The sequence below is a fragment of the Callospermophilus lateralis genome, chromosome 18, assembly GCF_048772815.1.
Source record: "Callospermophilus lateralis isolate mCalLat2 chromosome 18, mCalLat2.hap1, whole genome shotgun sequence".
Lineage (NCBI taxonomy): Eukaryota > Metazoa > Chordata > Mammalia > Rodentia > Sciuridae > Callospermophilus > Callospermophilus lateralis.
The window spans coordinates 48,548,826-48,567,935 of NC_135322.1; the positions used below are offsets into that span (position 1 = coordinate 48,548,826).

Below are 19,110 nucleotides of genomic sequence, written 5' to 3' on the forward strand. Positions count from 1 at the left end.
TTTATATTTCATACTAATTTTTTGAGAGTAATGAAGTCCTATATTTATCAATCTTTTAAGCAGGCATTGAGAGAAAAAAGAAATGACAAGGTACCAAAGAAATAGGTTTCAATATTCAGAATTCTAGAAATATAGTCCTCTGAGTATTAAAACACCTGAATATAGACTGTATCAGCAATGTATAAAAGTTCTAATTGTTCCACATTCTCACCAATATTTAACATTGCCAATTTTTTTTTTTTTTTTACTTTTAGTCATGCTAGTGCATAGATAGTGGTAGTGCACATGGGTTATAGTTTTCTCTAAAGATTAATGATCAAGTATCTTTTCAAGTGCTTATTTAACATACAATTTTTTTTTAAGAAGCTACCTGTTCAAATCTTTTGCACCCCCCCTTTTTTTGTTACCTTTTATTTTGTGGTGCTGGAAATTGAATCCAGGGCCTTGCACAAGCTAAGCAAGGTTTCTACCACCTGCAACCTTTCTAAAATCACTATTAGTTCTAGTAGCTTTTCTGGATGTTCTATAGATAGTCATGTCATTTGTAAAATAATAATAATAATAATATATCTTATTCCTTTTCCAGCTCTAGTCCTTTTCTTCATTTTCTTCTCTTGTTGTATTAGACAAGACATATGGTAAAAAGTGAAATGAAGCGAGAGTGACCGTCCTTATCTTTTCTTTTTCCCCAGTCTCACAGAGTAAGTATTAAAAGTCTTTTACCATTATACATGTTAGCTGTAGTATTGTGGAGAGGCCCCTTATCACAACAAGGAAATTCCCTTCTATTCCTAGTTTACCAAGAGGTTTTGTCACGAATGTATGTTGAATTATGGCAAATCTTTTCTATTGAGATTGTTCTATAGTTCTTTTTTTTTCTGTGAATGCAGTAAATTTTCTGTTAAACCAATCGTGCACTCCTGGGACATGTGTCATTTGGTCATAATATATTATCCTTTCTCTTTATTCCTACATTCGATTCATTAACATCTTGTTAAGAATTTTCACACCTCTGTTCATAAGGCAGTCTGTGTTGAGAGCCACAGCCGAAGGGGCTCCAGCAAACTTTCAGACTGCCAGCTGATGATTGGCTCACAGCGGCCCCAGCAACACCTAGCTGATTGGCTCCTCTGTGGAGATGCTCATTGAGCTGTTTCCCTGCCCTTTCAGACTACCAGCTGATGATTGGCTCACAGCAGCCCCAGCAACATCTAGCAACATCTAGCTGATTGGCTCCTCTGCGGTGATGCTCATTGGGCTGTTTCCCTGCCCTTTCAGACCACGAAGCTGCTCATTGGGGGACTTTTTTGGCTCCGCCCATGCGACCCAGCCAATCGGCCTCAAGAGCAGGAGGATTGTGGGAGGAAGAGGTTGTTGGGGTGTGTGGCTTGTGGGAAGCCAGTGGTGGCAGTTGGGCTCTGAGGGTTTTTTCCTGAGGAGCTGTTTTGTTTATCTTGTGTGGTTCTAAAAATAAAGTTAGTTTCTTTTGACAAGTGGCTCCTGAATTGTGCCCAGCCAGACTGCGGCATTTGGTGGCTCGCACGGGGAGCGACTGAGGGTAAGTAAACCGCTCGCCCCTGAGGGCAGGGTGAGAGGATGGGGAGCCATTTTAAGATTCCTCTTTTGTTTTGCTTCATTTTTGTTTTAAGTTGCCTGTCCCTGGAGATGAGTGAGACGGAAGAAAAACCGCTCACTTCTGAGGAAAAACTATTTACGTCTGAGGAACAGATAGGGAGAAAGGATGGATGCACATGTAAGGAGGATAGAAAGGCTATAATGAATTTTTGTTGTTCCATTTTTATTTCATTCTGTCTCGGTTTTCTTTGGCGTCATCTTGTTGGGTTGTATTATAGTAGAAATACGGGATCAGAAACTAGTAAAAAACAAACTGAAAGAGTGTTAAGTAAATTGTTAGAGGAAGAAGGCATTCCAGTAAAATCAAGAGCAGTCAGGGCATACGTTGATACAATGCAAAAATGTAGCCCATGGCTTTTTAAGGAGGAGTTGTTAAATATATCACAATGGAACCATCATGGTGAAGATTTAAAAAGAATAGAAAAGAACAGCCCAGGAACTCTGCCAGCTGGCACATTGGCATTGTGGGCGTTGGTATCTGGTTTGCTTAGTCCAAAGCCTTCAATTCAGACAAAGGTAGAGGAAGGAGAAGACATATTGATTCAAGTAAATGAGGAGGTCTCTCAAGTTAGTCAGAAAAAGGAAAAGATTCAAGTAAAAGAGAAGGTCTTTCGAGCTAATCAGACAGAGAAAGAAAGTTTAGAGCAGAAAAAGCCATCAGGGGGAAAGTTACAAAAGGAGACTGCTACTAAAACCTTTCTATCACCAGAGGGCTTAAGTGTCCAACCAACAGCACCACCTCTACAGGAGACTGCTACTAACACCTTTCTATCACCAGAGGGCGTAAGTGTCCAACTGACAAGGCCACGTCCATATGCTGAGAGGCCCCCAACCCCCGCAGTGGATAGTTCAGATCCTGAGACAGGATCTCAAGTATTAACATGCCCTGTATTTGAGGTAGGAGGGCAGCGAATTTACCATACTTTAAATTTCAAAACAGTGAAGCAGCTAAAAGAGGCTGTAACAACCTATGGTCCTCAAGCACCCTTCACTGTAAGCTTGGTCGAATCCATTACCAACTTGAACATGACGCCAGCAGATTGGGCTAATATGTGTAAAGCTGTGCTAAATGGAGGACAATACCTGTTATGGAAGGTTGCCAATGAGGAATTTTGCAAGGAGACGGCTAGGCGAAATGCAGCAGCTGGTTATCCTCAGAGAAATCTAGATATGTTGTTAGGAAAGGGACCTTATGAGGATCAGCAGCAACAAATTGCATATGATCCTGGTGTATATTTACAAATTGCTGTAGATGCAGTTAAGGCATGGAAGACTTTACAAGGACATGGAGGTTTACAAGGTCAATTATCTAAGATAATACAAGGAACTAATGAATCTTATGCTGAATTTGTAGATAGGCTTATTCAAACAGCTACCAGAGTTTTTGGGAATACAGAACAAGCAATGCCATTAATAAAACAACTGGCTTATGACCAAGCGAATCGTTGGTGCAGAGATATCATTAGACCATGGAAACATGAAGATTTAAACACATATATTAAATTATGTAGAGACATTAATGAACAAGAGCAAGTCATGGCAGCTGCAGTAAAACAGGCTTTAGATGCCAGAGACATTAATGAACAAGGGAAAATTGTGGCAGCTGCAGTAAAACAGGCTTTAGATGCCAGAGACATTAATGAACAAGGGCAAATTGTGGCAGCTGCAGTAAAACAGGCTTTAGATTCCAGGCCAAGAACATGCTACAATTGTGAACAAACAGGACATTTTAAAAGGAATTGCCCCATAGGAGGAGGGTTTAACAAAACTAGGTATCAAAGGAGTAGAATACCGGGTATTTGCCCACGATGCCGTAGAGGGAGACATTGGGCTAATGAATGCCGTTCTCAAACCACCATAGAGGGTACTCCATTATCAAAAAACGAACAAGGACCAAGTGTTTATCCACGATATCGTGGAGAAAGGTACTGGGCTCCATTGCCAAAAAATGGACAGGGGGGCCCAATGCTCCGGGGCCCAAAACCACAAATATACGGAGCACTGGAGGAACCCAGCAACCCCATCAGGGTAGTGCCCAGGACACATTGTCCATCAGATCCCTCATCAGACAAACCAGAGGGAGCGCAGGGTTGGACATCTGCGCCTCCGCCAGATCAGTACTAACTCCAGAGATGGGAGTTCAAATCATTCCCACAGGGGTGAAAGGACCTCTTCCCAAAGGAACAGTAGGCTTATTATTGGGACGCAGCTCTTCTACTCTAAAAGGACTTATGATAAGTCCTGGGGTAATTGATCCCGATTATGAAGGTGAAATAAAAATTATAGCCAGTTCTCCAAATGGTATATCAGTAATTTCACCAGGAGATAGAATAGCACAGTTACTAATAATACCAAGCCTACATGATAAATTTTCCAGTCGTGCTATAGAAAGAGGTTCCAAGGGATTAGGCTCCACAGGTGTAGATTGGGCTATGCTGTCTTTAAATTTAGATTCTCGCCCCATGCTAAAACTAAATATTCAAGGACATGAATTTAATGGGCTACTGGATACAGGTGCAGACCTTAGCATCATCTCTCGTCAAGAATGGCCAAAACATTGGCCATTACAACAAGCCACTCAAACGCTTCGAGGCCTAGGAGTGGCGACTAATCCCCATAGAAGTGCAATGGTATTAGATTGGAAGGATCCTGAAGGATGTGAAGGAACTATACAGCCATATGTATTGGATTATCTTCCTATAAATTTATGGGGACGAGATGTCCTAGATCAATTAGGTTTGACATTAACAAATAACATCAACCAAAATGCACCCACTATTATGACTAGACAAGGTTTTAGGAAAGGAAAAAGATTAGGAAAACAAGAACAAGGTATAGCAGCACCAATACAAATAGATCAAGGAACAGACAGACATGGGTTGGATTTTCAGAAAGGGCCACTGAGACAATAAAAATTACTTGGAAATCAGAAAGACCAGTATGGGTTCCTCAGTGGCCCCTGACTAAAGAAAAGATACTAGCAGCCCATGATCTGGTCAAACAACAATTAGCAGAAGGACATATACAACCTTCTGTATCTCCCCATAATACTCCCATTTTTGTCATCAAAAAGAAATCTGGTAAATGGAGATTATTGCAAGATTTAAGAGCCATTAATAATGAGATGATTATTATGGGACCTGCTCAATCGGGGATTCCTCAATTGTCTGCTTTGCCAAAAACTTGGTATGTTTTAGTTATAGATATTAAAGATTGTTTTTTTTCAATTCCAATTCATCCTGAGGATAGTCCACGTTTTGCATTTACTATCCCTGCACTGAATCATGAAGGTCCTGATCAGAGATATGAATGGAAAGTACTCCCTCAAGGGATGGCTAACAGCCCAACTATGTGTCAAATTTATGTTGACAAAGCAATCCAGCCACTTAGAAATCAAAATCCTGAACTACAAATATTTCACTATATGGATGATGTATTATTAGCACACAAAGCTAAAAACACATTGCTAGACTGTTATGCCACACTTACAAACTTATTAAAAAATTATAATCTAGAGATAGCAATAGATAAAGTACAATTAAATTTTCCAATTAATTATTTAGGAGTTCTATTATCCTCAACCATGGTCCGTCCACCAAAAATTCAAATACGAGTAGATCAACTCAAATCACTTAATGACTTTCAAAAGTTATTAGGAGACATAAATTGGATAAGGCCTTATCTAGGTATACCAACAGGAGAGTTGGGACCTTTATTTGATATCCTAAAAGGTCCATCAGATCCAAATTCACCCCGAATGTTAACGCCTGAAGCAAGAAAGGCATTAAAAATCATTGAAACATATATGGAAAATATGCATTTGGATAGAATTGATATAAGTTTGCCTTTATTATTTATTGTAATACCAACAAAAAATATTCCTACAGGAGTATTTTGGCAAGAAGGCCCATTATTATGGATACATTTATCTTATTCTCCTAACACTATTCTTACTAGGTATCCTGAGGCTGTAGGACAATTAATACTCAAAGGAATAAAAGCAGCAAAGGGAGTGTTTGGAATTTCTCCCAATAAAATTATTACTCCATATACTATGAATCAAATTGATGAGTTAGCGAATGAGTTAAATACTTGGGCAATAATCATGTGCAAATCTAATGTTTCATTTGATAACCACTTACCATCTAATCCTTTATTGTCTTTTTGGTCATCGCATCCTGTAATTTTTCCAAAAATGACAAGAAAAACACCTATCGGGAATGCTCCAAATATATTCACTGATGGATCAAATAATGGTACAGCAGCAATAGTTACACCTGATCAAACTTTTACATTTTTAGTACCCAAACAATCAGCTCAAAAGGTAGAGCTTAAGGCAGTATTACAGGCTTTTGTGATGTTTAAAAATTCTGTATTTAATTTATTTTCCGATAGTCAGTATATAGTTAATGCTATAGTATCCCTTGAAGATGCTGGTAGGATTTCCCCTTCCTCCACTATTTTCTCTTTGTTTTCCACTATACAAAGTCTAATCTGGGACAGAAAAGATCCATTCTTTATAGGACATATCAGGGCACATACAGGATTGCCTGGAGCCCTTAGTTTGGGCAATGATTTAGCAGATAAAACTACACATGACATACATATTTTCTCTACACTAGAAGAAGCTATAAATTTTCATAAAAAGTTCCATGTCAATGCTAATACTTTACAAAAGCGTTTTAAAATAACTAAGGAACAAGCTAGACAAATAATAAAACAATGTCAAAATTGTGTGACCTTTTTACCACAAGTTAATCTTGGAGTCAATCCTAAAGGATTGATACCTAACCATATTTGGCAGATGGACGTCACACACTTGCCAGAATTTGGAAAATTAAAATATTTGCATGTTACAGTTGATACTTCTTCTGGATTTTTGATGGGCTCCCTTCATGCCGGAGAAAAAACTAAAGATGTTATAGCTCATTGCTTACAAAATTTTGCCACTGTGGGCGTTCCAAAACAGTTAAAAACAGATAATGCCCCTGGTTATACTTCTACCTCTTTTAAACAATTTTGCTCATCATTTGGCATTACTCATATAACAGGAATCCCATACAATCCACAGGGACAAGGCATTGTTGAAAGAGCTCATCAAACTATTAAAATGTACTTATTAAAGCAAAAAGAAGGAATTGGGAAGGGGTATATATTCCCCAAAGATAAACTTAAAATAACCCTTTTTACTCTAAACTTTTTAAATTTGGATTCATCAGGGCTTAGTGCTGCGGAAAGGCATATGTGTCCAAAAAATGTATATAAGCCCAAGGTACTTTGGAAGGATATTCTAACAGGACAATGGAAAGGTCCTGACCCAGTAATTGTCTGGAGTCGGGGGTCTGTTTGTGTGTTTCCACAGGGAGAACAGCAGCCGATTTGGATTCCAGAGAGATTAACTAAGGTCCTGACCCAGTGATTGCCTGGAGTCGGGGGTCTGTTTATGTGTTTCCACAGGGAGAACAGCAGCTGATTTGGATTCCAGACAGATTAACTAAAGCGATTTCTACAGACCAAAAAGAAGATGTGATATCCAGAACTCCAGTTTGGTTATTCTTACATCTGCGACAGAACCAGAATGCTTTTTTCAATATCTATTTTATTATTGCCCTTTCCCATATTTTTTTTTTTTTTTGAGCTCATACAGACCTAGGTTAATGTTTTGCTGATCAGTTCTATTTTTTTGACTATAGAGTTTTTAAACATTGCAATGAAGATTTCACCTGTAAAAAGTTATAAGGCCTTTACTATTATGTTATGTGTCGTATGTATTATGTGTGCACACTTGTGTTTTGTGTTTGAATGTACGTATGTCCATATGTCATATATGATGAGCGCTCATGAAAAAATGGATCCAAATAATTTTTTTTTTATTCACGTGATTTAAATGGTTTAATTTAAATTGGGTAAACAGCTGTTGAAGATTGTTTTAAAATGTGAACAAAATAGGAGGTTAACAGATCTGTTTGTTTACTTTCACCTTTCCTTTTCATTATATTTAATAATTCTCTTAAAGATAATGTAAATTGTTAAGAAAATTGTTTTCTTTTAATGCCTTCTGGGACGTTACATAATTTTTTCTTTAGCCATTATTGCCAGAATTCCTATCTTCAGTGAAGACAATGTAAATTGTTAAGAAAATTGTTTTCTTTTAGTGTCTTCTGGAATGTTATATAATGTTATATAATTTTTCTTTAGCCATTATTGTCAGAATTCCTATCTTCATCCCAGTGCATGAAGACAAAGATAAAACCAATCTACATCTTCTGCAATAGCCATCACTGAACTGCTTGCAGAACTTGCCTGGACTATGTATCACTTATATGCATTGTGAACTCACTTGTATGCATTGTGAACTATCTGTTGGTGCAGCAACTTCTGGTAGTGTTGGGGTATTTATGCTGATGGTGTCATCGGTGGTACAATTTTTCCAAAAGGAGCCGTCAGCTGGCTTGGTGTATCTTCCTCCCTTCTGTTTGTCATGATCGTTCAGCTAAAATTTGGGGGCCAACAGAGGTGAGGCAAAGAACCTCACCCCCCCCCCCGCTGGTACGAAGACCTCTACACAGGTGTGGCTGTATACTGGACTGGTAGTCAATGACGGGTAAGATCCAATTACTATGGTACCAACCTAAGACAGGAGGCTGACGCCTTGAGGTCAGCTCATCCAATAACGGGTAAGGACCATATGTACTATTGGACAACCTAAGGCAGACACGGTCCCTAAGCCACATGCTTCTTGTTTAAACAGAGAGGGGGAGATGTTGAGAGCCACAGCCGAAGGGGCTCCAGCAAACTTTCAGACTGCCAGCTGATGATTGGCTCACAGCGGCCCCAGCAACACCTAGCTGATTGGCTCCTCTGTGGAGATGCTCATTGAGCTGTTTCCCTGCCCTTTCAGACTACCAGCTGATGATTGGCTCACAGCAGCCCCAGCAACATCTAGCAACATCTAGCTGATTGGCTCCTCTGCGGTGATGCTCATTGGGCTGTTTCCCTGCCCTTTCAGACCACGAAGCTGCTCATTGGGGGACTTTTTTGGCTCCGCCCATGCGACCCAGCCAATCGGCCTCAAGAGCAGGAGGATTGTGGGAGGAAGAGGTTGTTGGGGTGTGTGGCTTGTGGGAAGCCAGTGGTGGCAGTTGGGCTCTGAGGGTTTTTTCCTGAGGAGCTGTTTTGTTTATCTTGTGTGGTTCTAAAAATAAAGTTAGTTTCTTTTGACAAGTGGCTCCTGAATTGTGCCCAGCCAGACTGCGGCAAGTCTGGCCTACAGTTTCCTTATAATGCTCTTGGCAGTTTTGGTATGGGTATAATGTTGGCCTTTCAGAATATTTTGGGAAGTGTTTCTTCCATTTCTATTTCTGGGAATAATTTATATACAATGTTTTGTTTTCTTGAAATGCTTGGTAGGCTTCACCAGTAAAATCATCAGGGTATGGATTTCCCTCTGAGTTAAGGTTTTAAACTACAAATTCTATTTCTTTCATAGACATAAGAATATTCAAGTGATCCATTTCTTTTGAGTGAACTTTGGTAGGCTGTATCTTTCAAAGAATTTGTCCAATTCATTTAAGTCATCAATTTTTTTGACATACAGTTGTTCTACTATTCCTTTATTATTCTTTTAATATCTGTTATGGTCATGTGACTTCTCATACCACCACTGACAATTGGGGCCTTTAATTACCAGATATCTGGGGCTTTTCTAGATGTTTATTTTTATTCATTACTAATTTAATTCCATGTGGCCAAAAATACACATTTTCTGTTTTTAGATTTACCACCTAGTTGCTCTGTTTTATGAGGCTATGTGGTGAGATTAAAAAAAAAACAAAAAACTGTTTTTGTCACCATCTTCTAAAATATCCTCCCCAAAATATCTACTTTTTTAAAAAATATATTTTAATTGTTGATGTACCTTTATTTTTTATTTATTTATATGTAGTGCTGAGGATCGAACTCAGTGCTTCACTGAGCCCCAGCCCCAGCCCCAAAATATCTACTTTTAAGACAGTTTTATCTTCAAAACTCTAAATGCTTCCAAAATGACCCATATTACTAGAATAAAATCAACTCAATTCTATTAACAATATTTTTGTTATGCTTTGAAACATGTTTCTTCAAGAATGACCTAGAGAATAATAAACACTTACTGTTATTTGCAAGAGTAAGTCCAATAAATGAGCAAATAGGGCGAATTATCTCAGGTTTCATGCAATTTGTTAGCCATTCATTAGCATGTGAAAAAAGTGAACAGCAAAACATTTGATTTTCATCTGAAAGAAGACAATTAGTTTTTATTTGACATTTGAAAAATACCAGTTTTCATTACTGTCTTTATATTTAAATATTTGAGATAATTACCATTTTGAGGATTGTTGACACAGACACACAGAGTACTACATACTGAAGACCATAACTGATAACTCTGGAAAACACTTTTATCTGACAAATTCAACTCATATTTTGAAAGAACTGTCCTGTTAGGTTAAAAAGAAAAGTAAATTAACATAAATAGGTTAAGGTCTTAAGCAATGAATAACGATAAAAAAAATTCTATTTGCTTACCTGAATAATTGTGACAGAACTGTAATACAACCTGTTTCTCTCACAAGTGTTTGTCCACTCTCTTAAAAAAAAAAGTCATATATTACATAAATAAGACTTTTTTGGGGGGAGGGATACTGGAGAGTGAATTCAGGAGCAATTAACCACTAAGCCACATCCCAGGCCCCTCCCCCTTTTTTTGGGTGGTGCTGGGGATTGAACCCAGGGCCTTATGCATGCAAGGCAAGCACTCTACCAACTGAGCTACATCCCCAGTCCCCCAGGCCCTTTTTAATTTTTTATTTTGAGACAAGGTATTTCTAACTTGCTTAGGGCCTTGCTAAATTGCTGGGGTTGGCTTTGAACTTGCATCCTCCTGCCTCAGCCTCCTGAGTTGCTAGGATTACAGGCATGCATCACCATGTCTGGCTGAATATATCATTACAAAATATAACAGAATTATAGTAGATAAAAATTTATAACTAACATCATTATGGCAAAGACACTATTTATACTTAGAGATTGACAACACTCAAATTTCCTCTAAAAATCATAAAACACTGATTTTGCATCATGGTTCTCTGTTATAGTACCAAAATATGCTCCAAAGTAGAAAAAAATAAATTCAGTCTTTTATAAGTTTTACCAAAAAAACAAAGAGAAAATCTAGAAGTACTTTAAATGACCATAAAATGCTTGACAAATTGAAGAACTAAATAAAGCAATGTTAAAAAAAAAAATAATACTGAGGGGCTGGGGTTGTGGCTCAGTGGTAGAGGGCTCAAGTGCCTGGCAAGTGTGTGGCCCTGGGTTCAATCCTCAGCACCACATAAAATGAATAAATAAAATAAAGGTATTGTGTCCATCTACAATTAAAAAAAAAGTAATAATAATACTGAACAATAGATGTATTAGAACATTCTACATTCTATTTGCAACTTTTCTATAAATCTAATATTATCCTAAAATAAAAACCATTGCTGGTTGATACAGAAAACTCTGTAACTAATTCGTCAATTCAGTTAAAAAAAATCAATCAATTAAATTCATTAAAGGCTATGCTTTTTCTTGTAAAAGTTATTATATCTCGGGCTGGGGTTGGGGTTGGGGTTGTGGCTCAGTGGTTGAGCACTTGCCTAGCATGTGCAAGGCCCCGGGTTAGATCCTCAGCACCACATAAAAATAAATAAAATAAAGGTATTGTGTCCAGCTACAACTAAAAAATAAATATATTTTTAAAAAAGTTATTATATCTCAAATGTTCAATAAATAGTACAAATCACTTTCTATTTATTAAAATTAACATCAAATGATTAAATGTATTCTATTAATTCCTTTTTCTTTAAGCTAGTATTTCTCAGAAGTTAATAAGATTTAAAAAGGACACTGATATAAGGACTAGAATGAAAAGATTAACAACAATTATTCTAATTTATTATTTAAAAGGTTTTTAAACATTCATAAAAGAATATACTTACTATTGTTTGAAACCAGACCCAAAATAACATATACAGACATTCTTTTCAAATTTGTGTTTGAATCATCATTAGATAAGAATAAAGTTAGGTCTTCAAATAATTCTGAAGTACACAAAGTTTGCTGACAGTAAACTGAAATATAAAATTTAATTTTAATTTCAATCAATTAGTGAGAACTAGTTTTAAAGAATGCTGATCAAAATACAAAGCTGCCAAACTGAGAGGTTCTTCACCTGAACTCATTTGATACTTATTAGAAATACAACAAAATTCCTGACAAACCGATATATCATACTTAAGTATCACACTTTAGAACAGTAGTATCTTAACCAAAAGTGGGCTCTAGGCTCCAAACATGTATTAACATCCTTTACAGTTTTCAGTTAAAACCGAAATAAAAAATTGAATAAAATCAGACAAAAACTTAAGAGGATAAATAACTAAACAAACCAAGAAAAACAATTTAAGAAAATTCAGAAACTTGCTCTGGGGCTGGGGTTGTAGCTCAATGGTAGAGCACTTGCCTAGCACCTGTGAGGCGCTGGGTTCAATCATCAGCACCACATAAAAATAAATAAATAAAATACAGCTATTGTATCTATCTACAACTAAAAAATATTAAAAAAGAAGTAATGAAAAAAAATTCTGCTCTGGAAAACACAGGGACAAATTATATTTGTGCATTTTTGGAGACTTTTCTAGAAATCAAAGTCTTTCAAAAATAAAATAACTGACAGTGGTTATTTATTTTTTTATAGACACTCATGCAATAAGTAGAATTTCACAAAAAAATAATAATTTGAACACAGTAATATAGTAGGCATTTTATTTAGTGCCCTATACCAACTACTATCCCCTCTCTCAGAGGCAAAGATTAGTTATCCCTGTATCCTCAAAGCCTAGCACAAAACTTGGTCCTTAATATTTGTTGGTGACATATTTAGTTACTAGAAATATAAAAGTATAAATTTGGTTTGGTAAACTGATGGTTCACATTCAACCTTTTTTCAGGAACACAGCAGAAAAGTGTTCTTGCCAACATGAAGAGTTATATCCAAAGCATACAAGATGGTTGTGAACTATCTACATCTTTTGATTTAAATACCTGGATAAAGCTAATCAAACATGTAAAACAGAAATTTAATTTTACAATTACTTTTTGGTAAAATATAACACTTTAAAGATAATAAATAAAATTTTACATATTACCATCTTTTTCTGCAACTGCTCCTAATGTATATAAAGCTGCTTCTTTTACCATGCTATGCTCACTTGACTTTGCAAGATTTTTTACAAACATCAAACCACCAATTTCCCGAAAATAAACACCTGCATTACCTGTTGGGTATAAACAAAACAAAATAGAAATGATATTTATTTCCATTATTCTGTTGAGAATTTAAAAATCATTTGAAGAAAGTAATATAACATACAGAATAAAAGAGTAGAAGAGAAAAAACATGCATATTTGATATCACAGTACTATGTAACTAGAATCAGATAAAATTCATTATAATATCTTACTGTTTTGTTGACAAATTGAATGAATAGTGACCAAAGCTTCTTTTTGTGAAAATGGATTGTCCATTTGATACTTTAGACATTCCAATAATAAGTTCAGGTCAGTCTTCATTTCTAAAAAAGAAAAATTTGATTAATTTGAACTAAAAGTTTTCTTTCAAAGACTAATGATTCAATTGCATTTTCCCATTACATATCTTTGGAACGTTTAACTTTTGACACGTGCACGCGCACGTGCGTGTGTGTGTGTGTGTGTGTGTGTGTGTGGTGCTAGGGACTAAACCCAGGCTCCACTCAAGCTTGGCAAGAGCTCTATCAACTGAAGCAAAATCCTCAGCCCTAGAATGTTTGACTTTTAAAATAATAAGCATTTATTACTTTTATAAGCTAACAAACAAAAAATGTATAAAAAGAAAGACATTCTTTAAGTAAAAGCACTTAAAATGAACTTCTTCTAGTTCTTTGGTTTTACCCTAACATGGTATACAGAAATAGAATGTACAAATATTGTTCTCTTCAAGTAAAGCTACAGTGGTTTAAAAATCTGCCATTTAGAAATGAACAGAGTGAAAATGAAAACATATAAACATTTGTAGGATGCTACTGAAGCAGTATTTATTTATTTATTTATTTATTTATTTTTTAAAGAGAGAGAGAGAGAGATAGTTTTCGGCAGACAAAACATCTTTGTTTTGTATGTGGTGCTGAGGATTGAACCCGGGCCGCACGCATGCCAGGCGAGCACGCTACCACTTGAGCCACATCTCCAGCCCCTGAAGCAGTATTTATAAGAAAATTTATAGCATCTATAGATTTACCTATATATTTATATTATCTATAAATTAGTAATTTATAAATACCTATGTTATAAAAGACGGGTCTTAAATCAGAAACCTCAGCTTTCACCTTAAAAAACTAGAAAAACCCAAAGTTATCAAGAAAAGGAAATTATAAAATGAAAGGAGAAATGAGTAAAATAGAAAACCAATAGAGAGGGTCCTTTGAGAAGAACAATAAGATAAACTTCTAGCCAGACTAATTAGGAAAAAGAGTACAGACTCAAATTACCACTATCAAGAATGAAAGAACCAGGGCTAGAATTGTGGCTCACGGGTAGAGTGCGTGCCTAGCATATGTAAGGCCCTGGGTTCGATCCTCAGCACCACATGAAAATACATAAATAAAATAAAGGCATTGTGTCCAACCACAACTAAAAGATATTAAAAAAAAGAATGAAAGACCCAAGATAGGTGCCCTTCAACAGATGAATAGCTAAAGAAAATGTAATATATATACACAATGGAATATTACTCAGACATGAAGAAGAATGAAATTATGGCATTTGCCAGTATTGGATAAACTGGAACATGCTGAGTGAAATAAGCCAGTCCCAAAAAACCACATGCCAAATGTTCTCTTTGATATGTGAATGCTAACACACAATAAAGTAGGTGGAGGAAAGAATAGAAGTTCATTGAATTAGACAAAGAAGAATGAAGGGAAGGGCAGGAGGATGGGAAGAGGAAAAACAATAGAATGAATCGGACATAACTTTCTTATGTTGATATATGAATACATGATAGTGAAACTCCACATCACCTACAACCACTAGAATGAGATCCTAATTAGAATAAGTTATACTCCATGTATATATAATATGTCAAAATATACTCTACTGTCATGTAAAAAAAGAACAAATTCAAAAAATAAATCTTGTTGAACCAAAAAAAAAAAAAAAAGAATGAAAGAGATGGCTTTACCATAGATTCTATAGATATTCCAAAGATAATAAGGGAGTAGAGAGTATTATGTTTAATTTCATATCTATACAGTCCATGACTTAGGTGAAATACACAAATTGCTTAAAAGATATAAAATCACCAAAACTCTCTCAAGAGAAAACAGATAACCTAAATAGGCCTACATCTATGAAAGCTGAAATCATAGCTTAAAACCTTTTCATAAGAAAACACCAGGTTCAGATGGTTTCATTTGTAAATTCTACCAAACATTTAAGGAAGAAATAATACCAATTCTATACAAGCTTTTTCAAAAGTTTGAGAGAAGGAATACTTCTCAATTTATTCTTTGAAACTGGCATTACCCTTATACCAAAACTAAAACAACTAGAAAGAGAACTACAGCCCAATATCCCTCATGAGCATATATGCAAAAAGTCTAAACAATTTTAGCAAACTAAATCCAGCATGACCAAGTGGGCTTATCCTAGATGGAGGGTTGATTTAAGATTTGAAAAAAAAACCAAACAATATAATATAATAAAAACCTTTTGGTCATCTCAATAAATGTATAATAACATTTGATAAAATCCAACATTCATTTTTGATTAAAAAAACTGTCAGCAATCTTGGAATAGAAGGGAACTTCTTCAACCCTGGCAGTTATGAATTCAAAATGAAACAAAACCCTAGCATCATACTTAACAGGGAATATTATCTAAGACCAAGAACAAGACAGATTTGTCAAGTTTTAGCATCATACTAGAGTCTAGCTAATGCCATCAGTTAAGAAAAAAAGAAATAAAAGGTATATCTCCCAAAAAAGGAGATATAGCCAGGCATGGTGGCATACAATCCCAGTGACTATGGAGTCTGAGACAGGAAGATTACAAAGTTGGAGGCCAACCTCAGCAACTTAGCAAGGCCCTAATAAACTGAGTGACAACCTCTTACAAAATAAAAAAATAAAAATGGCTGGGGATGTAGCTCAGTGTTAAAGTATGCCTGGGTTCAATTACAAGTACCAATAAATAAATAATTAAACAAACAAACATACATACTTAAAAAAAGGAGATATATGTCCATACAAATCTCATGGCACCATTATATGTAATAGCCCCCCCCCCCCCCCGCAAAAAAAAAAAAAAAAAAACAGATCAACTAGAATATCTATCAGCAGATGAATGGATAAACAACTCATGGTATAACCACACAATGGAATTAACTACTGTTGACATGAAATAAGGATGAACCTCAAAATAATTATGCTGAGAGAAAAAACACATTATATGATTCCATGTATTGAAAAAGTACAAACTCATATAAAGTAACAGAAAACAGATTGGCGGTTGCTTGGGAAAAGATAGCCTGAGAAGGGGCATAGGGAAGGATTACTAAAGCTCATTGGAGGATATATTCACCATCTTGAATATGCTGATGTTTGCATGGTTATACATGTGTCAAAACTAATCAAGGTGTACACTTTGTTATAACTAAACAGCAAATAATACTATAGTCCTTAAACAATTTCTTCTCTTTAAGGATTTAAATACAATTATATATAGGCTCTGGCATAATTCCTGAATTAACATTCAAAGTTCTGAAAGATACAGAATGAAGGGAGGACATAAAAATACAGAGAAACACACTAAAAATTAACTAATTTCTATTATCAATCAATATTTAGTCTTCCTCTTGAAAGAAATCCAGCTGGCAATTTGTTTCAATGGAATAATTTGTCACGTAGTTTGTTAGTGCAAAAACCATAGCATAAGCTGTGTGGGCTGGCACATGCCTATAATCCAGTAATTTAGGAGGTTGAGACAATAGGACAGAAAGCTTAGAGCATCCTGGGCAACTTGTCTCAAAATAAAATATAAAAAGGACTGTGAGTGTAGCTCAGTGGAAAAGTCCCTAGTGCCATTAAAGAAAAAAACAGTACAAAGTCTATCACCAAGTTTTCTTTTGGGAACGAAAAGTATTTAGTGATCATTTCATATATTAACAAAAACTACACGATGGTAAGTTTTTATGGATATCAATAAGTTACATCAACAACGTGTTGATGGGACATGTGAATTTCAATTCTAGACACAAGGTACCGGGGTGCGAGAAATAACTTCCTTATGTACTTCTCCACTCTCTTTCATACTTCCATCTCATTTTAAAATCTCCTATCATACGCCTTCCCTTCCCAGTAAAAGCAACTGGGAAGGGAAGTCCCAGTTGACTGGGACTTGATAGATATATAATGACATCTATATCTATCATGTTTCATTTTGGATTTATCTTCTCTAGGCTGAGCAACCAAGTTCCTTCAATAATTCCTGAAGAAAACAAGCAAACAAAAACTGAAGCGCATATAATACCAAAAGCACAAGTAATAAAAGAAAATTTGATAAAAAATGGAAAGCTTTTGAGCTTCAAAAGATACCATCCAGAATGTGAACAGATAATCCAGTCTGGAAGAAGGACCTCCCAATCAGATACCCAATAAAAGGCGTATGTTCAGAATATATAGAGAACTCTTAAAAATTCAATAACAAAAAGGCAATTTAAAAGTGTGTGAAGGATTTGAAAATACATTTCTCCAAATATAAGTTAATAATAAGTAAGAAGAAAGACACCCAACATTGTTAACTATTAGGGTAACGCAAACCAAAATCACAATTAGATACAATTCACAATGTTAATAAATGAATGACCAATGGGAACTGATGGATAAATACCCTTCACCCTTTAGCTGGGATGAGTTGGCACACAACTCGTAGAATTTCCTAGTGGAGTTTTGCTCCAGAACCCATGATAATGTACTCTTCTGTCTGCCTTCCCTTTTCTATCTCATTTTGCAGCCAGTATTTCCTGAGATTCTTTTTTCAAAGAAAAGTACTTACACTCAAATCCTTGTCTAAAAGGTCTACTTCTGGGGGCAACCAAGTTAACTCATAAAATGAAAGAGATATGGAACTGAGGTTGGAGGGTTGACAAATGAAGTTTGATAAGTAGTCTGAGAAAGGCATTGCCAACAATTAACTCCTATCTCTCCAGATTGTTTAATTTCTTTTTCTCTGGAATCTCCATTCTCTCTTCAAAAATTCTTTGTCTCTATGACCTGGTAAGACTTCCTTGACAAGCTTGGCACTGTGGTACAAGTCTATAATCCCACTTCCTTGGGAGGGTGAGTCAGGAGGATCTCTTGAGTCCAGAAGTTTGAGGCCTGTCTAGGCAATACAGCATAACACACACACACACACACACACACACACACACACACACAAAGGAGTTTGGGGAGTATAGCTCAGCGGTATAGCATTTACCTAGCAAATACAAGGTCCTGGTTTCTATCCCCCCTGACACTAACAAAAAAAAAAAAAAAAGAGACTCCCTTGACATTTTAACCTCCAACTACTACTATATATCTTAAGTTTTTAAAAAGAATAAGCTATTCAATACTGTCTTCACATCTTCATTTCCCACACAAGACCTAAATATACTCCACTCTAATATATATATTCTAAATATACTGAACTTTATCAAATGTATTGTTAATAAAACTAACAACATCCTAAATTCAAAATCCAGGGGATAATTCAGTTCTCATCTGTGACATCTGACACTAATGCTCTTAAGCAATCTTTTTCATAAAGCATTCTCCTAAGACTTATTTTCAAGACATCAAATTCTTGACTCTTTCTTTCCCCCTTTCTGAAATGTCTCTGTCTTTTCTGAGGGTCCTTTTCTTCAGCTAAAACCATGGGATGGCATGCATTAGGGAATGTTATTCCCCATACTTTATTATTATTATTATTTCCTCTGTGGTTAACCTCCTCCATGTCTAGGGATTCTGTTTCCATCTTTCCAAGAATAATACTGACATCTACACCTCCAGGCATACTTTAACAGTGGTCCTCTCAGGTTCCCACTGTTAAAGTATATACTTTTATATACTATCATTAAATCAAGTATCATTCGGCATTCAGAACATTATTCTCCATTGTCAGTTTCCTGAAGGCAGGAATAATGTGAGAACCAGAGAAGGTGCTCAATATTTCTGTAAATTGCTAAATGACTCATTTCCTGGATCCAGTCAGATAATCTGAAGTATATCCCACAAATATACTATAGAACTGACTGCAGATATGATTCATGAATTTCTCACCTTGTATTTTCTTTGTATCCTCACTTTCCAT

The 19,110-nt window shown here is 35.9% G+C and overlaps 1 protein-coding gene and 1 non-coding gene across 2 annotated transcripts in view; both read right to left on the minus strand.

Annotated features, from left to right (window-relative positions):
* Positions 1-19,110, minus strand: part of Terb1 (telomere repeat binding bouquet formation protein 1) — a 44,880-nt gene extending 25,770 nt beyond the window's left edge. The window contains exons 1-7 of the mRNA XM_076837566.2: positions 19,080-19,110; positions 13,185-13,295; positions 12,870-12,998; positions 11,661-11,792; positions 10,204-10,264; positions 10,000-10,115; positions 9,789-9,911 (exon numbers count right to left, since the gene is read on the minus strand). Coding sequence (XP_076693681.2) covers positions 9,789-9,911; positions 10,000-10,115; positions 10,204-10,264; positions 11,661-11,792; positions 12,870-12,998; positions 13,185-13,295; positions 19,080-19,110 — 703 coding nt within the window. The remainder of the gene's footprint in view (positions 1-9,788; positions 9,912-9,999; positions 10,116-10,203; positions 10,265-11,660; positions 11,793-12,869; positions 12,999-13,184; positions 13,296-19,079) is intronic.
* On the minus strand, positions 10,383-10,456 carry Trnaa-ugc (transfer RNA alanine (anticodon UGC)). The gene has a single exon. It is a non-coding gene; the product is annotated as a tRNA-Ala (tRNA).